This window comes from Panthera onca, chromosome B4 (assembly GCF_046562875.1).
Source record: "Panthera onca isolate mPanOnc1 chromosome B4, mPanOnc1 haplotype 2, whole genome shotgun sequence".
Lineage (NCBI taxonomy): Eukaryota > Metazoa > Chordata > Mammalia > Carnivora > Felidae > Panthera > Panthera onca.
In genome coordinates, this window is record NC_138345.1 from 30,883,454 (window position 1) to 30,903,956 (window position 20,503).

A 20,503-nucleotide genomic window follows, 5' to 3' on the forward strand; every position below is an offset into this window, starting at 1 on the left:
TTGTGCAGTGAACTGTAAACATACACAATTTAAAATGTCAAATGAGTATGTGTGTTAATAAGTCTTAAAATAACTAAATATTTTTAAACCATGACATAATTAATTCTTCCCTATCAATATACCCATTAAACTAATTTCAGACACAATAAACAGTACACTAGAATATTTAACAAGTTAGATTGCAAAACTGACAGCTGATTCTTTAAAGAATGTAACCATACCCTGACCCCCCAACATTATTAAAATTCCAGTTATTAATCCTGTCTTATTGCCCTTTTGTTTTCATAACATTTTCATCAAGGATTAGGGAGATATTGTCAGGCTGGAAAAGCTTACATTTTCTGCTGTGATTCAGAACAGCTGCCATTCTTGTTTGGATAACCCTTCATTCATATTCCTTTCCTTGCTCCACTTTCCCCACAGCAAAATCGCACAAGTCCTTACCATTTTATGGATGCCCTTAGAGAAATTAATGCCACAATCTATTCCTGCTAGTTACCTATTTATTTTCACCAATACAGTGCTTTCTAAGGCCCCAAACAGATCTATTCCTATGGCCACCTCCACAATTCTCATCACGGTGGAGATTCAAAGGCTTTGTCCCAAAGTTGAATACTGCAAATATCTAATCCTTACTTTCCCTGTTGTTGCTTTCACTTTCAGAAACAGATACAAACTGCAGCAGTATGTGGAACAGCATCTGTGGATTTCAAATGGGATTTGACTTTATATTGTATTTTCCCCCTCTACATTGAACCAAAAACATTCAAAAACAAGCTAATATCATGCAGGCTTGAGTGTCGCTCTATTTCTACATCTTGTGTTTTCAATAAAAGACTTAAGAAAGAAAGAAAGAAAGAAAGAAAGAAAGAAAGAAAGAAAGAAAGAAAGAAAGAAAGAAAGAAAGAAAAAGACAAGACAAAGATGGACTCTTTAAGGATCCAAATAACAGGTGGGACTATTCCAAGAGAACATCTGCAGAATTCACAGGTGAGTGTGCTGGATGCTTGTGTGGTTTTGTAAGGAGTGGAGAGGAGGGCTGGGGAGAGGGTAACTTTGCTAAGATCACCACTATAATTGTTAACACAAATCAACGCCGGGCCCCCACAATCCTCCTATCTGATAACGGATGTGGCCACAAGTCCGGGTAAGAACAGAAAACAGCAACGGGTAGGTGGTAAAGGATTTAAATATAATTTTGCTGATGTATTCATGGAACACCCCAGAGAAAGGGCAATAAGAAAATTCTGGTATAACACTTCACATGGCTTTGTTAATTATCACTACAACCTCACAAGGTCATCTCTAGAAGGGACTTGCCTTTTGGCTTCTGGATGTGTATAATTACTAGGCATGCAGATTGTGGCACACATCCACATTCACGTGCCACACATTGGCTCAACAATATCAAATGCTTTATTATGTTTTGGAAGATACAGGAGAAAGAAACAGCATTAGGCTGCCCCAAAAGTCATAATGTTAAAAGCAAGCAGGAAGCATTTTAAATGGCAGGGTGACAGCACTATAAAAAGAAAACCTTTAAAAAGCTTCTTCCCACTCCCCGAACATAGCAGCTATTAATTTGGCCAAAGTCATCTAATTGTTATAAACTTTCAGTCACCTCAGAGATCTGCTTGAACTGATTTAATAAATAATAATCATCAAATTAAAACAGATCTAAAATAATTAACAATGAGACTTAAGTGAGTAGTTTTGTTTTTTTTTTTTTCTTTTTTGGTTAGTGGTAATTTTGTTGTAGTTTTGGCTGAATTATTAAGTACAGCCCTGTAAATGCTAAAACAATGGGGCAAGATTACAGAGTTGGTGGGAATCTTTTATTAAAAGAGTGATTATTAAGAGTATTAAAATCATGAAAATAGGACACTGCCATAAAAAAAATTGATTAACTGCACTTAATGATAGACCATTTAAACATAAAATGAAGGTGATTGCAATTAACTCATGTTTTCCAACCCCGGCACGTGATCTTACCAGTCTGCTGAATCACTGATTGCAGCCTTAGCCCATGCGCCAGTGTCTGTGGTCACAAACCCCACGTCATCATGGGAGCTGGAAGATGACTGGTCAGAGAGATGTGGAGGAAGCACTGGCAACCTGTCATCTTCTATAATGACAGTGTCATCTTGGGGCATGTTCACTGTGGGGGACAGCTGGTATTTACCTGCCCAGTGGAAAAAAAAGTAAGAGAAATTCTAGATATCCATCTAGATATCCATTATGTGTATTCATGTTAATACTTTACAACACTAGAAAAACTCTACATTTCCAAACATCTGCTCAACCTGGTGGAACAACATAGAATGAAGGAAATTTATTTTTCATAAATAAATGTCCAGCGGAGGCCTCAAGTCCGCTCCCTCCTCTGACATGGCAGCTATGTAGCTCTCGGCACAGTATTCAATTTCGCTGGTTTCAAGTTTCCTAACGCCAAAGATGATCTCCAGAATGTCTTCTAACGTGAAAATGCTACACAGATTCTAAGTTGCAAAAGTCTTTTGAAAAATTTTACCAGGAAATGTATAGGGAAGCCCTGCAGACTTACATCAATCATTCACCCATTCATTCACTGGGACATACCACATAGCAAGTATGTAAGAAAGACTTAAATCTCGGCCCCCAAACAGCTCACACCCTAGAGAAAGAGACAGACATACAAAAACTGATAAGTGATTGGTGCTGTGAAGGATGTGCTCAAAGTACTATGGCATTCACTTGTGCTGTAATTGCCTGGGTAGCTGAAGGCAGAGAATGCTGGGGATCTTAACAAAAGTTAACATCACAGTCGGGCTTTGAATGATGAATATGATCTTTTCTGCTAGGAGAAATGAGAACATTGATTTTAGACATCGGCAACTACATCATTATATTCATGATGGAGAAAAGCTCACAGTGCATTCTGGTGACACTTCAAAGATGAGTACATGCAGAATCAAGACCTTGTGGGGAGATGGCAAGAGTGATCTCGAAAAGATTAAGATCTAACTGCCTAGGGGCGCCTGGGTGGCTCAGTCGGTTGAGCGGCCGACTTTGGCTCAGGTCATGATCTCGCGGTCCGTGAGTTCGAGCCCCGCATTGGGCTCTGCGCTGACAGCTCAGAGCCTGGAGCCTGTTTCAGATTCTGTGTCTCCCTCTCTCTGACCCTCCCCTGTTCATGCTCTGTCTCTTTCTGTCTCAAAAATAAATAAACGTTAAAAAAAAAAAATTAAAAAAAAAAAAAAGATCTAACTGCCCAAATTTTCAGGCCAAGTCTGTACATTTTCATTTATTCAATTTGCATATAGCATTGTTGGTAAGGAAAGACTCACTACTGTCTACGGTGATCAGTTTCTTTCAGGAAAATCTGCTCAGGTGCATGGGTCAGCATGACAGATGTTTATATTTCTTGGGACAAAATTATGATTCAAGTCGTGAATCCTTAAAGATAAAGCTGGGGTCCAAATGATGCCATCTTCCTCCCGAAAGCACCCATACTTCTTCTGACTTCCTCCTCAAAAACTGTGCCATAATTTTGAATAAGAACTCATTGTGCAAGGCTTGGGTCCAAGTGGATATGTCATGAGAGGCCATACTCACAGAAACAAACAACACAATATGATGCAGGCCCACTGGCCTGGCTCTCTCAACAAAGCAAGAATTGACAATTTCCCTGTCACTTTACAGCAGGAGGGGAAAACTCTCATTTTAAGTCCAATATCCCAATCTGGTAAGCCAGCTTTACTGGCTCCTACCCAAATAAAACGGATTGCTGTATTTTCCCTTCTACAAGCACCATTTTATACTTTACATGGAGCCCACTTCGGATTCTGGGTCTCCCTCTCTCTGCTCTTCCCCTGTTCACACTCTGTCTCTCTGTCTCTCTCTGTCTCTCTCTCTCTCTCTCTCAAAAATAAAAATAAACACTTTAAAAAATTAAAAAAACATAAAATAGCACAACAGCAACATGTGGAGAGTTTTTAACATTTTAACATCAGTCTTAAGATCTAATTTTTAAGATAAACATTCGTAAGAATGTACAAATTATGATTTTTTTTGTTTTAACATGATTTTGGCAATTATGGGATGGCATATATAGGCTTGAAGGATTTTAAAGATATATATCATTCTAGACCTTTAACAAAGGAAAAATTTTAGGTTGATATGTATCTTTCCAGGACAACCCATAGAAGAAGACGTGTCAGAAATTTCAAGTGTATTCATCATCTAGCACCAACTACTTTATTATAGAAATACTATACGCTCACTGAAATATCAACACAGCTTTTTATCAAGGAAAACACTATGTTTTGATTTGACATGTGTTCGTTTTGAGAAACTGTGAAAACTAGCAACTTTTTATGAATGCTCATGATTATAAAGCAAATCAAATTTAATACTTCATTGTTTTCCTCTCCTGAATTCAAATCACTCATTTACTACTTGAGTTTTTGGACTTTAGTACAGAAAGACAGAAATCTGTCCAAAAAATTATCATTCACAAACAAGGTTGGACATTCTAGTACTATTACCAAAAGAAATATGTCCTTCTCAAGACATACTTTTTTTTGCCCAAAAAGTGTACAGAATGACAAACCAGTTATGCCTGACAGCTCACCACTGACAAGGCACGTGTCACAGCATTAAATGCCAAGTCCTCACAAAGGCAAAATTTAATGAAAGGAAAAATCACGATGTAATTACAGTGCACTCGTTTTTAAAAACAAAAACTAAAACTCCTGGGTTTACACAATATATTCTGAGAGACAGCCTAATAAGCAATATGGAACACTGAATGGCTCTTCATATGACAATCCTTTTTTATAATATGCTATTTTGAGTAGAAATATTGTACTGTAAGTGATCCAAAATTTTAGGCATAAATGGCAAGAAACTTTCCTAATAGTAAGAAAACAATTTAGCTTTTTTCTCTCACCCATGATTCTGGGGGCTAATATTTCAAAGATTTGAGAATTCACATTTTTCATCAATTTCCCACTTCTTAACATGCTTGCCAGGAATTGAGGTTTCTGAACCTGGAGGCAGGAATATACAGGGAGTAATGGACAACTCAATTATCAAACTACATGTTTAACAAACTCCACCTAAACAATACCTCTTAATGATGTGTGCTGGTACAGGGCACATCATCAACGTGAAACCTTCCAAGGGTGACTTGAGAAGCCTGTGATCTGTTTTTAGATGGATAAATATTCCTCCTTCCTCAACTAGTTAATCAACAAACTATAAACTAAAATTTAAACCAGTCAATATCTTAAAGAGGAGTGACACAATGAGATACAGATGATTGGTCACTAAACGTTTATTCATTGGTACATTTACATAGAAGGCAACACCATTAATGACACTAGAAACAGATGAAAAGTTTTCCAGTGATTTGACTCACAATAAAAACGACATTAATGTTCCATTTTCTGTGTTGAATTTCTAACATGATAAAAACATGCTGAACAAAAGTATTATTTAAACTCACCACAAATATATGAATATAAAAATTACTGAGATTAAATTCTAAAATGAATACACCAGATTTGAGGTTGCTTTAAAAATTAAATTTGGGGGGCACCTGGGTGGCTCAGTCGGTTAAGTGCCCAACTTCGGCTCAGGTCATGATCTCACGGTCCGTGAGTTCAAGCCCAGCGTCGGGCTCTGTGCTGACAGCTCAGAGCCTGGAGCCTGCTTCAGATTCTGTGTCTCCCTCTCTCTCTGACCCTCCCCCGTTCATGCTCTATCTCTCTCTGTCTCAAAAATAAATAAACATTAAAAAAAAAAAATTAAAAAAAAAAAAAAAAGAAAATTTGGGAAAAAAATTAAGGTTCCATGTCCCCAAATGTCAACTTGTGATGTATTTGGGCAAGAGTGTTGGTTAAATTAACCATGCCTCTTATTGTTTTGTGATTATTAGATTAAGATAGTCCAGCAATTTGTAAAAAAAAAATTTAAGGCTTTTGTAAAAAAGAAATCGTAGGTAGGATCTCCAGAGATTTCTTTTCGATGAATATCCATGATAGTGGCAAGTAGGTCCATACAGAAGACATTTGGAGAAATCTTGCCTTGGTGACAACTCTGGTTGACCAGACCACAAGCTAGGAGGACCGATGAAGGTTGAAGTAGTGTGGGACTCGGGACTCAGAAAAAAACACATCCTAACTGATTTAGAAACACAGAAACCTTGTGGCTTCAGACTTGTCACTTAATTTCTCTGATCCCTAATTCCTCTGAACAGAAGATAATTCAGTTGGAGTAGATACCTAAGGTTATTTTCAAAGATGAGGTTTTGATTTTTAGATCACTTTGTTTGCCAGAATAGAACAGATTCTGGAGGCTGCCTAATGTCTTTTGCTTAAAGATGTAGATATTTATAAATTGATGTTAATAAAGAATGGATGTCACTAATAGTTATTGTGTGGTCTCAGTATTCCCCAGAGAGGTCTACTTTTAGAAACAGGAAATAACCAAAAACAACATAAAACAAAAAATCACCATGGGATCTTGTGACTTTGTTCCTTTATCTGTTAAGTGGGAAAGTGTGGCTGATGACCCCTGACATCCTTCCAAGTCTAACATCTCTTCCTATTTTGATCTATTTTTTTTAGAAGCTTCCCTCCTGAGATGTGTTCCCACAGAAATGAGTTAGAAAGCCACAAAGCTCCTTTTTGGTCTAGAGTCTCACATGATGAATTTTCACAGGTGAAAACTCACCCTGTTTGCATAAAATTAGTCATTTCTTAAAGTAATAAGCTGGAATTTCAATACAAAGCTCTAGTTGAATCATAGCAGATCATGAAGTAAATACCACCATGTCCACAAGTGTGTATGTAGGAGTTATTCTAAACATACAAAAGACAACCTGTAACCACACAAGAGCTACCTGAGAAACTTCCATGTACCTAGGTACTGTGCAAATCAATACATACTAGCGCGAATGATTTAGGCTAATAGAATTCAATGCTCTAATATCTTATATTTGGTACCTTGTTTTGACATTTTCTTGTCAGCTAACATCTCTTCCATGATTTCTAATTTTAGCAAACTATTTGTTTCTTAGGGTCGCTGATATTGGAATAGGGACCGATGAAGACTGAGGAATTCTCAAATTTGCAAAACTCAAGACATGGGATCGGGTTACGCATATACATTTCTCAGGGTAAAACTATACAGGATCCCTAGTTTCCAGTTTAATGTGTAAAAGCTAGCTTAAGAAAATATCTAAATCATTCAACATTAACTTGGCCTATCATCAGAGGGTAAAGAGTCTGCCACCCCCACTCCCAAAGGGCATGCACAGTACATCACAGAGCACATAGCTGGGAGGGAAGTGCTGCCCAGGGGAAAGCATCTGGAGTCTGAAAAGTCCATTCCATCTCTAGCAGGGGGAGGGGAAAACAACAGTAATACGAACTGAAGTGGACTAATGAAGCCACAGCTAACAAAATCAGGGCAAACAGACTATGAAGAAAATGACGGAATCCTTAACCCATATAGACAACATTTCAAAAGGTCACTAGGTGAATTTTGGGGTTTTTTGGTTTTTTAGTTTTAGTTTTTCGCCTTCCTCTGAAGCATCAGGGATTGGAGGCAGGACGCAGGTTACAGGAACTGGTGGACCAATGGTCTGATTCAGTATGGCAAGTCCTATGTTCCTATAATAAAGGGGAAATTACAGCGTATCACTTTGTATGCACACAGATCCAGGGACACATGCACTCTCTTTCTCTCTCAAGGGTCTGAATTTTCATCAGTGAAAAAAGTATTTAACAAAGATAAAGTTTTACACCAAAACCAAGAAAGTATGGAAAATTCAACAGCAGTGAAAAGAGTGATCATTAATAAGCAAAGATTAATGTGGTGAACTATGTACAATGTGTGTCACCGAACAGGTGTAGAATGGTTTTTAGTATCCTTCCCCTACTTCCATTTATGCCAACCTGGCAAAAAGAAAAATATTGACAAAGTAAAAGCAGAAGGCTGGCAGGTCTAAGTTCTATGTGCAACAGAATAATAAATTGAGAATTTATCAACTTTTCCAAACTAGAAAGCTAGAAAGTCCAAAGGAAGAACAGAAAATTCTATTAGCCTTGTTTATGTGCTTTTCCTGTCTTGCCCAGAAGAGAGTTCTGTGTATGCAGAGATTGTGTCTTTCTCATTTTTGTATCTAGAACAAAAGTATACACACAAATGTCTTGTCAATAGCAGGCTTTCCAGAAACGTCCACTGATGAATGAAATAAATTCTTGCTCCAATGAGGTTTCATAATGGAAACCTGATTTGTATTAAATCTTCATTAAATGTATCAAAATGGAGTTAAATTTAGGGTTTTACTTGGGAGCCTTGTGACACATACCAGCGATAAAAGTGTTTTATGTCAGGTGCTATTTTAATCAAAACAGTTTCGTAGGTTTTAAATTTGAGAACTCTCACAAGTTAATCCCAAGATGAGCAACTCAGTAAATCCAACCACTCCTGTGGCAAAGCAAGTCTTTATTAACTGGATCTGTTAGTAGAAAGCTGAACCGCTGCAGAGCAAGCGCTAATGACCTCATTACCCACTGGGGCCGTGCAGACAGCACGGTGTCGCATCTAAACAAAGGATGCAAAAAACTAGCTTCCAGATTTTAAAATGAGGGCTTTGAAAAAGTAGAGATGCAATTAAAAAATGGTAACATCCTATTAAGCACATACCAAATAAATGCGAATATTTCATATACATGCAAATGTGTAGATATGTATTTGTTCCTCTCCCTCTAAACAGTGCTGCTGTGGGAAGAGATTCAACTTTTGAATTCTTCTTGCCCCACACTGCTACATTTTGATTTTTTCCTAAAACCTGGCTTCACTTCTTATTTCAAACAAGCTAAAAATATCTTGATCACTGAAAATATTACCATGTGACCCCTTTCTTTTCTCCCCCCCCCCCCCCCCCCACGTTACAGGATCTAAAATTCACTTAACAAAATCAATGTATTGATTTACTCTCTTCACATTAACACTTCCTGGATGATTATAATGAACCTACTCTTTTTCCTCTTGAAAACATGGGCCTCCTTTACATTAATATTACATTAATAACCTCCCAGTGAACCAGGAAAGCATAAAAATAAGTTGTGATAAACAGAATTTTACCTGACTCACCCATTATCCTACTGAGTGCAGCATTTCTCGTGGGTGATTCATCGAGCCCCTCAATCCCACTGTAGAGGGAATGGGAGATTCTTCGTTCTCGATCATCCAATACTGTTTCAATGGGCAGCTCAGGTCCAGAGGGGCTCCCAGGTGACTTCAGCTATAGAGAAAAGGGGGCAAGGGAAAATCAGTACTGGAGGCCCATTAGCAGCATGGGGGAATTATAACAACTTGCCCAAGGCCTGTATCCAACTGGGTACCAAATGAACTAGAACTTTTCACCCTGTACCAAAATAATTTGTGATGACAGCTCTGCCTAATGACCAACTTTCCGTGCCACTTTACACTGTGCCTCCCATGAAGTTCTGTCAGACTGCAGCCATTGGAGGAAAAATATGTATATTAAAAGCTTTTTTTTATAACTTATTTTGCTGCTTATTTTTTCAATTTGACTGTTAGTATAGGTTGAAGTCAATTTAAGTTATGGTTTAATTCAGAATTCTTTATGAGATGTTGCTCTGCACAAAGGATGCTTTATCAGAATGGAAGCTGGAACTCAGCTACATGTTTTAGACCTATGGTAGGTAAATACACCTAACAATTAGCACACATCTCTGCGTGTGCTGCAAGAATTATTGCCTACTCTACGAGACCTCAAGACCACTTGTGAGCTTGGGTGTCTTGAACAATTCGATGAGCCTATATTTCTTTGGCTAGAAATTCAGGAAAAAAAATCATTCTATTCTCTTACTATAATCTTAAATATAAGGTAGTAAGTAACTGAAAAAAAAACACTTTAACAGCAGACAAACAATATAGAAGTAGGGATCGAATATTCTAATGAAGCAAAGATGTGTATGTCACAAACACAGACTAAGCAAAGAATATAGGTCAATTTTTATCACCACGAATGAAAACAGTATGTGGCATTCTTTAAAACAGCTGTGCCTCCAAGTCAGATTCTTCACAAAAATAATATGAATAAGGAACCTATGTTCATAAGGCCTTGAAACAAATCTGCTTCGAGGAAGAACAAAGCACACTTAACTGCAGTCGTCCAAATGTGGGCTCTGGGGTTAACCCCGTGGACTAATATCGCGTGACGCTTGGTGTTGGCTTGCAGCCAGAGACAAAGAGGGCTTGGCGGGAGGGTTCTGGGGGGAGCAGCACAACACGGCAAAGTGGGAGAGAGTTTGCACATTCCAAACAGATGAAACCACAGCCGTTGCGGTTCCTTCATCTGAACAAATTATTATTTCTGTTAGAAGCTATCATCTGTTTAATATAAATGAGATATTTAATGAAGTTCCGAATTGTAGACTTATCTCTCCCAGTTTGATAAGCACTGGGGAGATTTAATGCATTGAAGGGTCAACACAATTACAATTGGAGGCACGTCAAACTGCAGGAGCATAATCAACTCGCAGCGCTAGTGAATTAGACTCAATAAGGTTTAAATTGTGAAATGAGGATTTGTTTTATTAGTTTCTTTTTTTTTTTAATTGCAGATTACAACTGACAGCTTTACAGAAAAGTAAATTAAGTATTCAAGGTCTCTGATGTAAAAAAACAAAAGAACATTTTCTGAAAGAATACTGTGCTTAAATTCCAAGGTACTTTGGGAGGTAAAAACAAAAACAAAAGCCGATACCCTATGCCTTTAAGAACAAGTATGTTTGAAAATTTTAAATGAGCACATATATTAAAGAGACTTGCTATACAAGTCTCTCTACAAGACCTGTTTGCTGTATAATTTATTTGATCATAAGACAAACAACATATCCTCACATTTGCTTAACAGATGCATTTCATTGAACCATACAACTGCAATCTTCTAGATGGTAAAATTCTTGTACAGCCATTCATGAGAAATCCCTAAATAATCTAAGAGGCTATTTTAGAATTTTAGGAAATCAAATAAAAATTCCATTTAGAAAATAGCACATGCAGGCTTTCTAGAAAAAAAAACCAGTAAGGTGCCTGTTCAGAAAGAACTTCACACTTGAACATTTCATGGGAAAGAGTCTTCATGTCCCCTACCTCCCTAACCATGTCTAATTTACATCTAAAAAGACAGATTTAAATGAAGACATCAATAGCCTACTACATAAATATTTAACAGAGGATACAATGCCTTTTAATTTCCTTAAAAAAAAAAAAGCCTGATTGGGGAGCACAGTTTTGTTTTAAATCTTCTGATGATTTTGTTGTTGTTGTAGGAAAGCCAGTTTAAGAACGAGAAACATGCCACTGTGGCACTATGGCAGCACAGACAGGCAGGGCCGCCTTCAGTCCTGAAGAATGGCCCAGAATGGCCTACAATCTGGGCCTCTCCCAGGCCCTGCAAGTCTCCTTACGTAAAAACCTTATCCAAATTAAACTTCATCAGAAGAAGAAAGGCAAATAAAAGATCTGCAATTTTCACTTTGTAACTTGTTCAAAGTGCAAAAATGTTCTTCAGTCCAACTTCAGTGCCGAGTAGGGGTAGTTGTGCTGGACCCCCTCAGCTCCATCTCTAGAAACACAGGAAAGCCTTTCCACCCCTTAAAGAAAAATTAGCTCTTGGTTGTAGTAAGATAACTCATATTGGGTAGGAGTGGATATGGATACAGTCATTCTCTAAAGTAATACAGACATGTCTATCACAGGTCAAAAAACAGTTTACACTCCCTGTCCCGGACATTTGTTTCACTTTGTGGTCATTGTCCTCACAAAATAAAAAGCTAAGTGAATAATAAAGATTCATGTGAATCAATATTTATCATAACTTCATTTACAAACGTATAAAATTAGGAATTACCCCAATACTGAAAAACAATGTAAATGTAATACTCTCTTAGATAAGATACCCAAACAATGATAAATTGCTTTTATAATCAGAAAATACAAATGCTATTTAATAACAAAGAAACTGGATATCGTCCAATGAATATGCTTTTCATTATATACTTGGACTACCTTTCTGAGGAATAGTTAAAATCCTGGCTTCTTTTAAAAAGCTAATATAATTTCTGTGGGGGTTAGTAAATTCTCACATTCATGTAGGTAAGCATTAATGGGTCAAATGAGGTCTTTCACATAAAGAAAATGTATCCCACCATCTTGACTATAAGCCTTGAAAACCTGGCATAGATATGGCCCTAATCTTCTACATCAAACTTAAGACTGAGTTCTAGTTAACAATCTGCATACTCTTATTATTCAATATTTCAGTATTTATGGGCTTATTCTATTTTATCCCCAACACCTGGCACAGAGCAGGTACTGGGTAAATAACTGGGCGAATAAATTCATTTCCAAGTAAACGACTCAGATTTTCCTCAAAATGGTTTGGAGATTTATACATGTGAAGCCACGTGGAAGCAAGCCTAAAGCTGAGGGCACAGTACAATGTTGTAATACAGCAATTGAGCCTAGATTACAATTCTGTGTTGTGGAAAGTACTAACATCTGAAGGACAGGTAAACACAAAACAATGAATAAAAGGGCAGGCTTGGGTTTTGGAGAAGAGTGGCCAGTTTAGGCTCTGCTATCAATCAGGACAGCATTTCAGCTCCTCTGTACTCTGGTCTGCCGCGTGGGCAACAGCAAGGATCAGAGCGGTAATGTAAATTCCCCCAAGTCATTCTGCCTGTAAGCAGCACACCCAGAATGTAAGGGAAGGTCTGAGGCTAAAGCCCATGCTTTATTGTATGCTGCCTCTTAACACAACCGGAATACAAAGTGCCTGAACAACACAATCACAATCAATTAGGCCCACTCACATGCATAAGATGAATGGGCACCCTGCTTCTAAATTACTTTGCCACTACCTTGGCCTTGCAGCCATTAAGCAAATCGTTTGACCTTTCTGCATTTATTTCTTAATATATAAAGTGAAGAGAGCCATAAATGATACCTTAGGCCCCTTCCTATTTTAATATAGCTTTCTAATTCTAAGAGGATTAAATGTACAGAGAGAACTCATTTTAAAGTAGTCCTTGATGACTAGATCCTTCAGCCTGGGGTGTAAGACAAAGCTCACCTGGTCCCATTCTCAACAAGTACTAAGGCAAGGCTTTGTATGAAATCACGTCTAACACCGATATAATGAGATGACTGTAAACTATGTTAGACTGCAGTAATTTCTAAAATATTAATTTCCTTGGGACATCTACAATCAGCATAATTCTCACACACAGGTTACTTTCAATCCTCAAGGGATGATGTCAGGTATTTACTCCCATATCTCCTTCTAGGTCCTCAACAAATGTGTCCTTTGTGATGATACCCAGTGTTTCTGCCTCTTGCTTTATGTATTTTTTTTCCAGTGGAAAGAATGTCAGGACTTACAAAATTTGTCTCCAAAAAAGTCAATCCACCAATCAGGAGCACAAAACAAGGGAAAGCCATTTTTCTCTTTTTTCCTAAAGAAACAATTATTGCTTATGAGATGTTTTAAATGTACTTAAGTAAGAACATTAGATCCAAGGAAAGCAAAGAAAATTCAGAATCACTGCCAAAATATTAATTTGGTTACCATGCCTGATGTTTTCTTTTTTTTTTATTTAGAACTTCAGTCTTTAATATTAACTAAGTTATCTCTTCTTTTTTCCTATTCTATTCTATTCTACTCTATTCTATTCTATTCTAATTTTAGACACAGAGAGAGAGTATGAGCAGGAGAGGGGCAGAGGCAGGGGGAAAATCTCAAGCAGCCTCTACTTTTCAGTGTGGAGTCCAATGCAGGGCTTGATGACCTGAGCTGAAATCAAGTCAGATGCTCAACCAGCTGAGCCCCCAGACACCCCTGTTAGCTCTTCTCAAAACACAAGACTCTCCAGGATTATTTCCCTTATCATTCAGTTCATGCTTATTAGGTGTCTGCTCTAGGTTGTACCTCAGTGATGGAGAGATAGAAACATGACAGATGGACAACATCTTGGACATCTCAGAATTTACAGGCCTCATGAAAGAAAACCAAAAAGGAAACTATGACAGCGTAAATGCTGCTAGATGGAGGTAAGTACTCACACCCCGGAAACACCCCGGTGAGAGAAACTACAATCTAAAGGCTGTCTTTGTGAGGAGAAGGAGCAGAATGGGCTCATGGGGAAAACTTGGAGGTGAGAGAGTATCTCATGTGTCTAAGAAAGTGCAAGGAGTGCTGAGTAGCTCAAGCAGACTGCACAGGAAGTTTCCACATGTCCCAGTGGGCTGTGTGATGGAGACTGGCATCTGTCCTGGACAGGCTGAAAACGTCCCGAAGGGATATCAGATGAAAGGGACATGAGCAATTTGTTTTGCGAAAAAACCTGCCTTACTGCAGTGTGGAGAATGGACCAAGGAAGAAATCCTTGTAGAGGCTTTGGCACTGACCCCAGCAAGACCATGGGCCTAGAGTGGGGCAATAGCAGAGCGGCTGCAGAAGAGTGGGTCGAGGAGAGAGAGGTTCTGGAAACAGAGGCGATAGAGACAGGAAAGGCATTTGAGAGGTGAAGAGTGATCCCCCTTCTCCATCTTCTACAACTGAAAGAGCAGTGGTGTGGTTTATAGGGTGGGGGGAGGCAAGACAAGATAGAGGAAGCCAGCAGCGTTGGGGGCTGGTGAATGAGGTGCCTGAGCAACAAACCAGCAAGTATCTCCATGGGCAGTTAGACAGAGGGATCTGGAACTGGAACAGAATTCTGAGCTGGGGACAGGGTTATGGGAACCATAATAGCATCACTGGTACCTGAAGATGTCCCAGGGAGCATGTGTGGAATAAGAAACAGCCCAGGGAAAGCTTTGAGAAGTACTAACAATAAAAGAACAGGCAGAAATAAATGAACCTCAAAGGAGAGAGAAGAGCCAGAGGGAAGGAGGAGAAAAATGGGGAGAGCAGGTTAAGAAAAGATTCAAGATGGGTGGTGTTCCAAGATTCCTGAAAGGCTGAGCAAAAGAGACTGAGAAATCTCTTCCCAAGAACATCTCCAAGTGTGCTGTTCAGTGAAATTCAGGCGAAGATGATACCTAGAGTGGAGAGTTGACAAATAATTTTTGAATAAAAATATTAAGATAATATATGACACTTCCTTCATACAAGAAAAGGGCAAGGAAAGATGTAACAATGTACAATTTTCTTTTGCAAATTCTCATCTTCTCTGGCTTGAAATTAAGTATGCAAACCCTTGATTTAAAGATGAGTTAGTAAAATATAATTTTGTGATGTTGTCAAAGACCGGACTCTGTGGCTGACTAATAGACCCAGAAGGACAGAACTCAAAGCACATTATTTTGGCTTGAGGTTCATTTATGACAAGATACCGTATGCTTATATCAATATTTACTGTAACACAATTTACACATATTCTCTTGTAATTCAGAGAGATGTTTTTCCAAAGGTAATATATAAGTACAACAGCAGCAAAATCATGTCTTATGCCTTATGGGAAGCTGAACTGAGCTCTTCTGTCTTCATATAATTCTTTAGTTAAATCCTGTCAGTACAAAAGGCTTCTCGGTAGTATTACAAAGAAAGCACAGCACTCATGATAAGATTTTTTTTGATATAATTGTTTTATAAGCTTATACCCTCCTAAGAAATAGTAATAACCAGCAATGTATGAAAATGATACCATAAGGAATATTGAATATTAAAGTCTATTACTATCTATTGCAGCTGTTCCCTTACTTAAATCATTTCATTCACATAAATTCATATGCAGAAGTGAATGAGACACAGAAATATTTCAGTGGGATTCCAATTTCATGTGTCTTACAGGACAACAGGGAATAAAATCAGTGCTTTTATCAAAACATTTTCAGGCTGGTACAGGTTTGCTCTGCTACTGCTTGGGGAACAACGAGGAACCATCTGAATCAGGGGAAAGCATGTCCAGATTCAGAATGCTGGTCTTCAGTGATATGCATATGTTTTCAGTGTCCCTAGAACATCCAATGTTTATCTGTCAGGGAAAACTTTGAGAAGGTGTTACAAATTCTAATTTATTTTAAGAGGGACTGAAAATATGATATATTCTGCAGCAGAATTTAAGTTCTAGGAGAGAAGGAGCATGATCTGTTTTTAATCACTGCCATATGCCAGCGATCTAACACACTTCCTGTATATAGTAGATTAGTAGATGCTCAATAAATGTCTGCCGGAGAATACTTGTCCTGTGAATGTGAAGTCCTTCAGGTTTAGAAAAAGACCTAATAAAGAGCAGTATACTTGTGAACTTACTGTGGAGACTTTTCATTTAGCACTTCAAAGGATCTGCATTTTATTTTTTTAATGTCTATTTATTTATTTTGAGACAGAGAGAGAGAGAGAGAGAGTGAGGGAGGGAAGAGGAGGGACAGAGAGAGAGGGAGTTCAAACCCACAAACCATGTTATCATGATCTGAGCAAAATCCAGAGTCGAACACTTAACCAGCTGAGCCACCCAGGTGCACCTATAGGACTTATATTTAAAAAAATCATTTAATAATTTTTGAGACAAAATAATAAATTTTGGCATCAAATACAAACTCTACGTCTCAGGAAAACCATTCCAGTAGGCTACTCTGAGGGATTAGCATTTATATTTATATTATGAAAGTGAATTTTATCTTATGAAAGTGAATTTTTATCTTATGAAAGTGAATTTTAAGTTAAGGTTCAGTGTTCCCTTGTTACGGAAATTAACTCATTATTGTTAACAAATTCTCCATTTGAAAAATAAAAACAATAAAGAAATAATAGTCAATTACCTTTCCAAAACTGGTCACCTCAACACTGAGTACTCAACTTTCATTGCAAAATAGGAATATATTACAGGATGGCATGAGTGGTCAAGCAATCTGAATAGTTCCACTTTATACATATAACATAGATTTTAAAATTAAGAAAAACACTTAAACCATTTAGATATAATTTTCAGTTTATATGATTTCCTAGGCACTTCCTTTTAGTTGATTTAAAAATGTAGGAAGTTGACACGGCTCCTGGGTGGCTCAGTCGGTTAAGCATCAGACTTCAGCTCAGGTCATGATCTCACTATTTGTGGGTTCGAAAATCCCCTCATCAGGCTCTGTGCTGACAGCTCGGAGCCTGGAGCCTGCTTCAGATTCTGTGTCTCCCCCCCACCCACCCCCCTCTTGTCTCTCTCTCTCTAAAATAAAGAGACATTAAAAAAAATTATTTTTTAATGTGGGGAGTTGAGCATTGATTAAAAACAAAAACAAACTCTACTTTTTTTTAACAAGCTTTGCTCTATAAATTCTCAGCTCCCACCTATTTCCTATGGATGGCACATAAATTATAACAGAACTATAAACTTTTTTTAGGTTTAATATAATCACATAAATATATAATTCCTGTTAAATTGTCAAATGCCCCATTATGCAAGAAAGTATGTTTCTGCTTAGCAAGTTTTTACAATTTGGGAAAACATGATCATAACCTTCAAGAGGATATTCTTCCTACTCGTTCCTAACTACATACCTGCTACATGTATTCAGAGCCAGCCATGGCACTGTGCAATAGATATCACTGAAAAAGCATGCAGTCAAGGGGAAAATATTCAACCCTTTAGTAAAGGAGAAAGGAGACACAGGAGAATAGGAGGGGAGACTTAACATTTTTGACAAGGTCACAAGAGAAACAGACTCTCCCCTTTCAGGGGCTTTGAAAGAAGCATCCCACTTTGATAAGTCAAATGAACAAGCCATTATTTCATTGTTTCTCTCTCCTAGGAACAACACTACTGAACAGAAGAGAAACTGTTGGCTCCCAACAGGAAGGTATGGCCGTTTTCAAAAAGAGAACCAGCTGAAGGTGCTTTTAAGATCCCAGTGTTATTTGTTGAGCTGGAGACAGAAATACTAGTGCACACTTAGGGATATTTTGATCACATATTTAAGAGAACAAATCATAGTCCACAGACAATGCAATAAAGAGAGCAAAGATAATTTATAATGTTTTGAAGCAAAGTCCCAGAACCTGCCATTCTTTGTCCAATATTAGGACAAAAACTTAGTCTTATTACAATTTCAAATGCTAGAGTCTTCTTTTTATTTTTTATACTTTACCTCATTGCACTTGCTTATTCGCCTTGCAACAATGAGCTGGATCATTCCTCGCTTGTTCCCTTCAGTGGACATAGACCTTCGGAGGGTTTCCATGGCATCTTGGTTTGTCTTGCCCAACAGGGATTCTCCATTCACTGCTATCAGTTGATCATTCACCCGAAGCCTTCCATCCTGGGAAGAAAACAGGTAGAAATAAGTGCTATTAAATACACTGTTATAAAAGAAGTTGCTTTCTCTTTAGTTAAAAATAAATAAATAAATACATAAATACAAGGGGGACAAAAAGAGGCTTTAATCCTAATGGATTATGCCCAATTGAACACGAGCACAATAATGTCTAAGCAGCCACTGCAGCCTGTGTCTATTTCAATCATTTATACATTTGTAAACCAAGTCATTATCATAATCTGTTTACCAAAATAGCATACTAATTTAAAGGACACAAAGTGATTACTTTCTTGCTTCCAGAGACACCCATAGAGGTTATTTACAACCCAAGACAAGAAAAAGCTCAAGGCTGTTACACAATTGCAGAGAGGTGCCCCCTTAACAAATAGCCAGGAAACTTTCTCCAGACTGGGGAATAGTCTAGGTGATCCATAGTCAGGGAAGGGGAAGATGAGCTTTACTGCAGGGCAGCTCTGTGCCAGAACCTCCTCTAAGTCTTTGCACAGATTATCTTCTTTCAACTATAAGGGCTATGGGTTGTAAATTCTGTGAGACCAAAAATGGGGACTTGAAGCTATGATTTCATCCCCAAATGAGAGACCACCAAGATTTCTATTAGTTTGATCATGCATGGGCTACTATGAAGAAAGCAAAAGACACCTGGTAAGTGTTACAGGGTATCTGAATATGCTGCTCCAAAACACACCATTTTGGCATAAGGACTATTTTGAGCTGAAGGCAACTGAAAAATGGCAGATGGAGAAGGAGCTCTCTGTTCTTCCCTTCTCTGGCTAAGTGCAGGGCATAGAGTTCCTCTTAGGAAGATGTCTCCTTTCCTCTCTCAAACCAGTAAAAAAATGACCCTCATCATGAGAGACACAGAGAGCACTGAGATTAGTCAGCCTACAAAACAGACCGTACAAAATAAACCTTATCTTCCACTAGTTTCTGCCATATATTTACCGTCCTACAATTTACCACCCCAAAAGCCCCAACCCCCTTTTCCTCGTCCAATCACGGCTCCACAATCCATTGCCCTTTGCTAAAATGGTATCTAAGTTTCTGAGTCTAACCACTTCTTTAGGTTTTCTCTTTTCTGTAGAACCCCTGTATGTGGAAAATTTTAAATATTAACATCAATAAAATTTGTGAACATGTTCTGTTCATCTGTCTTTTGCCAGTTGAATTCACAGGCCATAGATAACACAAGAGGGTAGAGGAACAAGTAATCCGCCCCCACACTGTGTATATGTTTCCAAGATAGGAATAGGGTTGTACTTAAATATTTTTGTTAATGCACATAAGCTGGGTAAAGTTAACATTTGCTTACTTTAGATGCTGCTCCTCCATTAATAATGGACTTGACGAAGATTCCCAAATCTGCATGGTTCTCTTTGGACCGGTTACCTTTGACACTGACACCAAGACCCGCTGATCCTGAATCATTAAGTGGAACTTCAAACGTCAGAAATTCCCTGGTGCCATCAGGTGTGAGAACAATATCCTCATCTTCTGCTTTCTAGTAGGAAACAAAATTGCACAGCACGTTATATTCCAATGTTCCTTTCTCATAGCTATTTTTAAAAACTGCTAATGAGCAGTCTGTAATCCTCACACACAGTATTTCCACCAAAGTTCCGTGACAAGATCCATGATAACTGCATCTGCACCCCCTCCAGATGATTCCTGGAACCAGCTGTTAATATTTTCATGTGGCACTTGTTTCAATATTGAAACAAACTCAAACCAGATTCTGAGAAAAGTAGGGAAAAATACAGCTGAAGACTGAAGACATGTAGACTCATAGAATTTGGGATCTTTTTTTTTTTTTTTGTCTGTTTATATATCCTAAACCACAAAAGTAAAACAGTTAACAGCAGGAATCAAAATAAATAAATACAACTCATTTGTCCTTTTATTCACCAGGAATTTCTGATGTTATTAACAGTTTAATGTTCACTAATGGTATATCATTTTATTCGCAAATAATAAGTTCCGATGATACAAAGTCAGCAGAAAAAGGTATTCATTTTCAGAGAGCCACTAGAGAGCTTTAACCTTCAATATCCGTGAGATAGAAACAACATTAGAGAAAAGCTTTCCACAATACCGTACCATACATATTACAGCTGGGGGATAATATCCAAGCAATCCAGCTTAATTA

At 38.0% G+C, this 20,503-nt stretch overlaps 1 protein-coding gene across 17 annotated transcripts in view; it reads right to left on the minus strand.

Annotated features, from left to right (window-relative positions):
* The window catches only part of PARD3 (par-3 family cell polarity regulator), a 661,972-nt gene that overhangs the window by 223,873 nt on the left and 417,596 nt on the right, over positions 1-20,503 (minus strand). For 10 of the 17 annotated variants that reach the window (XM_060658990.3, XM_060658984.3, XM_060658991.3 and 7 more), the window contains 4 exons: positions 19,670-19,858; positions 18,172-18,342; positions 9,139-9,298; positions 1,993-2,182 (listed from right to left, as the gene is read on the minus strand). In XM_060658990.3, the coding sequence (XP_060514973.1) occupies positions 1,993-2,182; positions 9,139-9,298; positions 18,172-18,342; positions 19,670-19,858 (710 nt within the window). The remainder of the gene's footprint in view (positions 1-1,992; positions 2,183-9,138; positions 9,299-18,171; positions 18,343-19,669; positions 19,859-20,503) is intronic. The other 7 variants (XM_060658996.3, XM_060658994.3, XM_060658995.3 and 4 more) reach the window with 1 other exon arrangement.